This window comes from Sinocyclocheilus grahami, unplaced genomic scaffold (assembly GCF_001515645.1).
Source record: "Sinocyclocheilus grahami isolate Dianchi unplaced genomic scaffold, SAMN03320097.WGS_v1.1 scaffold1733.1, whole genome shotgun sequence".
Classification (NCBI taxonomy): Eukaryota; Metazoa; Chordata; class Actinopteri; order Cypriniformes; family Cyprinidae; genus Sinocyclocheilus; species Sinocyclocheilus grahami.
This window is the reverse complement of record NW_015506912.1, coordinates 25,458-33,855: the sequence shown is the minus strand read 5'-3', so window position 1 is coordinate 33,855 and position 8,398 is coordinate 25,458. Positions and strand designations below refer to the sequence as shown.

Sequence of the window (8,398 nt, the reverse complement as noted above, 5' to 3'; positions counted from 1 at the left end):
ACTATGGTCATTTAACCAACTTTTGGTGCTTTTGGCAGTGTGGGCAGGTGTGCTGGAAAGCTGGAAAGTGAAATCAGCTTCTTCAAAAAGCTGGTCAGCAGAAGGAAGCATGAAGTGCTCCAAAATATCCGGGTGCAGTTTGCACCCCAAATCATCACAGACTGTGGAAACTTAACTCTGGACTTCAAGCAACTTGGGCTATGAGCTTCTCCACCCTTCTTCCAGACTCTAGGACCTTGGTTTCCAAATTAAATACAAAACTTGCTCTCATCTGAAAGGAGGACTTTGGACCACTGGGCAACAGTCCAGTTCTTTTTCTCCTTAGCCCAGGTAAGACGCCTCTGATGTTGTCTGTGGTTCAGGAGTGGCTTAACAAGAGGAATACGACAACTGTAGCCAAATTCCTTGACACGTCTGTGTGTGGTGGCTCTTGATGCCTTGACCCCAGCCTCAGTCCATTCCTTGTGAAGTTCACTCAAATTCTTGAATCGATTTTGCTTGACAATCCTCATAAGGCTGCGGTTCTCTTGGTTGGTTGTGCATCTTTTTCTTCCACACGTTTTCCTTCCACTCAACTTTCTGTTAACATGCTTGGATACAGCACTTTGTGAACAGCCAGCTTCTTTGGCAATGAATGTTTGTGGCTTACACTCCTTGTGAAGGGTGTCAATGATTGTCTTCTGGACAACTTTCAGATCAGCAGTCTTCCCCATGATTGTGTACAACATTGCAGCTTGCAACATTAACACAAAAGAACACTTAGTGATAATCCCAACTCAGGAAGGAGATTGTCAAATTTGGGGCAAAATAACCAAGATGATGGTCAAAGAGATGCACAGCATGACCATCACATGTAAATCCATGATAGTAATCATGATCACAGGCTCTTTGGATTGACTTCCCCCCACATAGAGGACAAGAACCAGACTGAAATTCCTTATGAGACCTTTTAAATTCTTTGGTCTTCAGAACACATTCTTACTTAACAGAATGGCACAGACACTGCCTTTCCATGTATATATGCACCTAAATGACACTAAAAGGACTTATGAGCAACTAATAATTTCTAGGCATAACTCCATATTATTTATGTAACCCACACATTTGACTATCATGTGCTAATCACTTATTGTGTATGTATTTTGAATAACTATTTAATAGTTTATAGGATTATATTCATGTTGGGTATGTATGAGTTTGAAAATTCATGCTTTAAATGTTTCTATCAATCAATACTTTGTCAAATGTATCATATTCTTGTTATAGAAATCATGTCCAAAATTATACTCGGCAAGAGTGGGAATATTCGGACCATGTGACTGATAAGATAACGTGTTGATTTATGTATTGGGAGGAGAAAAATAGCAACACCCTGAGCTAAGACAATGTCTAATTGGTCAAGACGCCATTTGGGATGTGTCCAACAGCCGAATTTTAATACTCAGGACACCATCAAATTATGCTTTTAGTCATCGCTTTTGATTTGTGCTTTTAGCCATGCTTTTTGCCATCACTTTTTGCGTTCTTTGAGCACCGTTCCAGCGTGCTTCGGCCTGCACGCCCGCTGCTACTTAGCCACGGTGAGAAAAAAAAACATCTAGTCTCGTTACTTCTATTCCTTTACTTTAATTTATTTTATTTCCGTCGAGAGTTTTGTGTTCTGAGTTAAGTTTTGCCGCAACTCTGTGTCTCCAAGTTCACCTCGCGTCTGTGACCGCCTCAAAACTTCAACAAGAATACATTACCTAAAATGAGTAATCTAGATTACATTACTAACTACAGATTTCATAATGTAATCTGTAATTATTTTTGGACTGCAAATTGTAAGAAATCTACCCAGATGAAATATATACAAATAACAAATCCAAAATCAAAATCCTTTTCTTCAGCACTCCAGTTTTAAATGTATGTTCTCTTAATTTGGCTATGAGAACATGCCTTGACATATCGATCTTCTATTGGTCACATGGTCTCATGTGATACAAATTCACCAAAGTTCACCAGACTTGAACTTTGGAATGCAGTGAAATGCAAAACAACTTCACAGGAGCCTGTGTTTCCGCTCTCCCGCATTTGTATGGAAGTCAGTGGAACGAAAAGCATAGTGTGACCGACCCTTAACATAAAAAGGGACACGTGCTTTAACATGTCAACACAGAGAAAAGAAAATTATATTTTAATGAGTATTTAAAGTGTTTTGTTTGTGACTCTTGCCTTCTTCTCCTGACTCTCCTCCTCTATAGGAACAGGGTTGTTAGTCCTGTGGTCTCCTTCAGTGCACGACAGACACACACTCCTCTGATCATCTCTGCAGAACAGCTCCAGAGGTCTCTCGTGTTTCTGGCATATATAATCCTCCAGATTTTCCACAGCGTTGATCAGTGTGTGTTTCTTTAGACGTGGGACTCTGTGATGAGGCTCCAGGTGAGTCTCACAGTAAGAGCTTTGACACGTCAGGCAGGACTTCACGGCTTTCTGCTTTCTTTCATCACAGAAGTCACAGAACACCTCAGGTCTTCCTAGATTGAGCTTCTCCTTAAAGTGTTGCGCAAAACTCTCAGCATTGTATTCAGGGGCGCCGCTATGGTTTCTGGGCCCCCTGAATATCATATTGACTTGGGATCTCTGTAGAGTTTGCTTACCCCCCATTACGGTGCCACTGGTTGTATTGATCTCAAGGTCAGGCCTTCTGCTGAATGTTTCTTTACAGAATGGACAGAACCAGGTCTGTGTGCTTGTCCAGCACTTGTTCAGGCAGGTTCTGCAGAAGTTGTGTCCACATGGAGTGGTGACTGGATCAGTGAACACATCCAGACAGATGGAGCACTTGAGCTCCTCATTTAGTGGACCGCTGGAGGATGCCATGCTGAAAAGATACGAAATGACAATATATCATCTACATTGCTGAATAGAGTAAATTTGATATATTTAATGTGCACTAAGTAATTACGTTTGTGTGCAAAAATGTATGTTGCATGTTAAAAATGATTCAAAATTATGAAGCACTGTTTAAGTCAAAGTAGCCATAAAGCAATGCATGACAGCAGTTTCTGTCAGGAAGTTAAGGCAGTGTTGATGAATGTTTAATCTGTTTTTAACCACTAAAACCTCACCCAGCTATAAGCTCTGCCCTTAACTTCCTGTCTGAGACTGCTGATATGGTGCTTCAGACGGCTCTGTGGCACTGCAATGGATATTATTCGGTGGTAGAAGAAACTAAATAAACTAAATATCTTTCACAAGAAGCCACAAATGTAACAAGTTTTTGCAACATTATTTTAATACTATTGTCACGGTTTTAGTTAGTTTGGACTGAGTTGTTGTCATGGTTTCTGAATTGAGTTGTCATTGTGTTCAGGTGTGTCTCATTAATTATTAATTAAATCTATCTATCTATCTATCTTGTTTATGAAAGACAACAGAAAAAAAGGTAAGTGCAATATTTCAAACAAATAACCCACTAAATACCTATAAACACCAGGCGTCATTTTTGTTTAATGAAGTTATGATTTCAGTGGACTTTTTTCATTCTGTCTGCAGTTCAAGTAATTGTTTCCTCTTTCTGCAGTCTTTAACAGCACACATCAAACCATCCTTTACAGCCAAATAAATGACATACTTTTGACACTTTCTGATACTGCTTCATGCTATTAAACTACTGAACTAGTTCTTTCATTTCCATCACTTACCTGTGAGTGAATATCAGGTCTGACTGTTAACTTCTGTTTCTGAATAGAAGTGTTCTTTGAAAAGCTTCCTGTTCATCTGTTTCATTTCACTTTCTCTGCAGTCTTTCACTCACTTGCCAAGATGTCATAGTAGCTCCACCTATAATCTTGAAAACAGAAAATGTTCTTATTTATCCCTGCTGAGTGTGTAAGCCTAAACAGTGTGAGAAATTTTTAGAATCTATATGCTATTTTAAGTAAATTAATTTTGATGACAGTGGTGGCAAATACCAAGTTGCTGGTTCAGATTCAGTTTGATTAATTGATTCTTACAATTCAAATTTCGACCTCAGTTTTCATTTGGTTTTGCTTCAGGATCTGATTAAATATGAAGTGGTAAACTAACATACAACCAAACTTTTAAATAGCTGTTTTGTCACATCTAAATTTCCTTTCTTAATTTTCATACAGTCTGCCAACAGTTTATTTGTATTCCTTAAAACAGTCTCCTTTCTGTGATTCTGTGTTTCTCAGGAGCTGGAAAAGGTTTGGTTGTGTGTGACTGATAGGATGGATTCAGTCTGGAGCATCAGAGATCAACTCTCTGAACAGAGATCCAGAGACACACAGGACTCAGAGCTCAGCTTCACTTTACTCGGGAGTTGGAGTCCAATGCAAATAAATAGTTCGGAAGAACTGGCTATCAAGGGCAAATACCAGCTGCTGACTGTGCCATAACCCCCCACTTAAAGAGTTAATTCACCCAAAAATTAAAATTAGCCTGTGTTTTACTCACCCTCAAGCCATCCAAGGTGTATATGACTTTGTTCTTTTTAAGACAAATCCAGTCGGAGTTATATTAAAAATTATATTAAAAATAAACTAAGCTCAATCATTGTAGTGGGCAGGTGTTTCTCTTTAACAGTCCAAAACACGTTAAATAAAGCACGCGCATCTGTAATAAAAGTAGCCTCACATGGCTCTGGGGGGTGAATGAAGGCCTCCTGTAGCGAATCCATGTGTTTTTGTCAGAATTTATATTTTAAACGTAATAAACACTTTTCTCTCACTTCTGCTGACTGTCGTATGAGGAAGCGTTCTGGCCGGTGATGTAGGACGTATACGTCGCACGTGCACCTCTGAGATATGCTAGTCTCACGAGTTTAAGGAAGCAAAGTTTCCTTACTTTAGCAAAGGAAAACCAGTATTCTTTTGGCTTATATCGAAATCCTCCGACATTACTTTACAAATCCTTGTTTTGTGCTTCTAACTCATGAACGGCGTTTTGTTTTGTTCTCTCTCTACGTTTGTCACTAATCACGCAACTCCAACGTCATCCGCCGGAACGGCTTCCACGTATGACAGATAGCGGAAGTGATAGAAAAGTGTTTATTACGTTTGAAATAGAATTTTTTTTTTCTGACAAAAACGCATGGATTCGCTACAGGAGGCCTTCATTCACCCCCCAGATCCATGTGAGGTACGTTTTATTACTGATGCGCGCGCCTTATTTAACGTGTTTTGGACTGTTAAAAAGAAACACCCGCCCACTACAACGATAGAACTTAGAAGTGCCAGGACCATTTTTAATATACAGTCATGGCCAAAACCCTTGTTCTTCATAACCTCTGCAATTCGCTCTGGCATGCTGGATATTAGCTTCTGGGTCAAATCCTGACTGATGGCGATCCATTCTTGCCTTATTAGTTCTCAGAGTTGATTGCAATTTGGGGGCTTCTGCTTGTCCACTCGCCTTTTGAGGACTGACCACAGGTTCCAAAATTTCAATGTAATGATCTTCGAGTCACTTCTTTATTACTCTTGCTGTGTGACATGGTGCTCCATAATGCTGGAAAATGCACGGATCATCACCAAATTGATCGTTGAAAGAAGTCGCTTTTGCAGGACATTTTCATACCATTCTTTATTCATGGCAGTGTTTTTGGGCAGAATTATGAGAGAGCCCACTCCCTTGGTTGAAAAGCAACCCCACACATGGATGGTCTCAAGATGCTTCACTGTTGGCACATCACAGGACTCATGGTAGCATTCACCTTTTCTTCTCCGAACAATCGATTTTCCAGATGTCCCAAACAGTTGGAAGGGAGCTTTATCAGAGAAAATAACTTCACAACAGTCTTCTACTGTCCAATCCTCGTACTTCCTGCAGAATTTCAGTCTGTCCTTGATGTTTTTCTTGGAGAGAAGTAGCTTCTTTGCTGCCCTTCTTGACACCAGGCCATTGTCTAAAAGTCTTAGCTTCACTGTGCATGCAGATGCTCTCACACCAACCTGCTGCCATTCCTGAGCAAACGCTAAACTGCTGGTGACACGATTCCATAGCTGACTCCTCAGGAGGAGACGGTCCTGCTGCTTGCTGGACACTCTGGGACATCCTAAAGACTACGTCATTGCAGTCGAACCCCTCTCCTTGAAGTTCTTGATTATCTGGTAAATGGTTCTTTTAGGTGCAATATTCTTTATAGCAATTTCCTTGCATATGAGGCAATTTTAGATGCAAAGCGATGATGGCTGCACTTAGGGCTGGGCGATTTTTCCGATTTTATCGCTTAATTCGAATGTAATGTTTTGCCGCGATTTTATTTTGTAGAAATCGAGGAATTGCGACTTTGAATAGAAATATTACCAAATGTTACAATTAGATAATTTGACAATATGCCAATGATAACAGTAAAGAGAAAAGAACGACCCAACCGCATGTCAGAGCACGTGATTAACCGCTCACATGCGACACACTTATACTGCGAGGCGCGGTTGACAAAGATGCAACATGGACAGTGCAATAGAAAAAACATGCAAGAAGATGTGAGTGAACATTTTAATCTGAGCACTGCATTTCTATAATGCCGTTTCATGCATGAAATGCTGCAAAAGATGCTAGTGCAACAGTCAAACGCGTCCATGTTTACATAGAAAAAACAATGAAAAAGCAGTGCAATCAAATAAAAAAAACATGTAAAGAACTATTACTGTATGTCTAATATTTCATGTTTGCATCATGGAAACAGGCTGAAAGCTGTGGTTCATTGTTTTCACAGAACATTTATTGTTAATAGTCTACTATTACATTACTACTATACATTCAGAAGTCAGAAAGAGCTTTATTACCAAGTATGTTTACACACACGTGGAATTTGACTTGAAGTGAAGAAAGTATGGACCTAGTGCAAACTAATGCAGCAGACATAGGACTTACACAGTAGAGATGGAGTATTACACTAATATAAGAAAAACAGAAAATTAAATAATGCAATATATGCAGAAATAGAAATATAGAGAAATTTAACTTTTTAAATGAATGTACAGATATATTTAAAAGTGCACAGTTTAGAAATGTAGAATTTTCTTTAACTAGAGGGTTAATAAAGAAAAAGCTATTTGAATCATGTTGTAGTAACATTAAATTGACTAGTTAAAAATCGTAAAAAAATCAAGAATCGGTCAAACGTTCTGAAAAAAAAAATCGAGAATTTTTTTTTTTTGCTAAATCGCCCAGCCCTATCTGCACGTGTTTCTTTGGAGGTAACCATTGCTAACAAGAACACAATGATTGGAAGCCCTCCTTTTACAGCAATCAGTCCCAGGGGTGTAAATTTCGTCTAACAGTAGGGGGGCACAATAAACATAAAATTTCTCAAGAGTAATTTTTGAAGGGGACACAAATAATACAGCTAAAATTGTACTTGTAAGGATGTGTACTGCACGTGTTTCTTTGGAGGTAACCATTGCAAACAAGAACAAAATGATTGGAAGCCCTCCTTTTACAGCAATCAGTCCCAGGGGTGTAAATTTCGTCTAACAGTAGGGGGGCACAATAAACATAAAATTTCTCAAGAGTAATTTTTGAAGGGGACACAAATAATACAGCTAAAATTGTACTTGTAAGGATGTGTATAAACGAGAGGAAAGCCTTACTACTATTCGTGCAGCAGGGAGACCGTGCCAAATTAGACAACTTCTATCCGGGTTTTCCCGTGGAATTCGGCTACTTTATCACTGTTGCCGCAGGTTGTTTTTCATGTCCGTGGGTTGAAGCGACCCAATAACGTGTATTTTAGCCCCCTGGAACGTGATTTTTTTTTACCGGGGGACCCCCTCGAAACGCTGTTAGTTTGGGCTAGTTTTGGGTAGCAATTGGGAGGGTTTTGTTGTAAAAAAAAAAACTGGCAACCTTTTTCGTCAAGCAGGTAACGCGGTTATTATTGCTTGGAGTATAGACGGACGGCTGCCTCAGTGTGTTGGTGCGTTTTGTTTTGTTTGTTTGTCTTTTGTGATGATACATTGAGCTCGTACACCAGAGAAGAGCTCATGAACATTAGAGCTACAGTCCTTACGGATTTATTTGCCATTTTTATCTACACATCCGTGAATTTTTTGGATGTTCTGGTCAAACCTTTGCGTATGCAGTGAAACGCCGGAGGAGGGGGAAGCATGTCGGTGCGCTCGTGCACCTCCATCGATGCGGATATCGTACACCGCTGCCAGGAATATTTCTTTCCAATGTGCGTTCACTGTGCTACAAAATGGATGAACTTCATCTACTGGTAGGAAAAGACAGTGGAGTGGGCTCCATCGGCTGGACAGGTGGCAGAGCGCGTGGTGATTGACCATCTCCTCCGAGCCCTTCCCTGATCCCACCGACAGGCAGTGGGGATGAGGAACCCAACCACCACCTTCGAGCTGGTGGAGGCTGTCGAGCTGGCGGATGC

General features: G+C 40.1%; 1 protein-coding gene across 1 annotated transcript in view; it reads right to left on the bottom strand.

Annotated features, from left to right (window-relative positions):
* Window positions 1–3,764, bottom strand: part of LOC107572304 (E3 ubiquitin/ISG15 ligase TRIM25-like) — a 16,732-nt gene extending 12,968 nt beyond the window's left edge. The window contains exons 1-2 of the mRNA XM_016258728.1: window positions 3,690–3,764; window positions 2,215–2,866 (exon numbers count right to left, since the gene is read on the bottom strand). Of these exons, the coding sequence (XP_016114214.1) occupies window positions 2,215–2,865 (651 nt within the window). The 5' untranslated portion in view covers window position 2,866; window positions 3,690–3,764. The remainder of the gene's footprint in view (window positions 1–2,214; window positions 2,867–3,689) is intronic.
* Window positions 3,765–8,398: the final 4,634 nt, after the last annotated feature.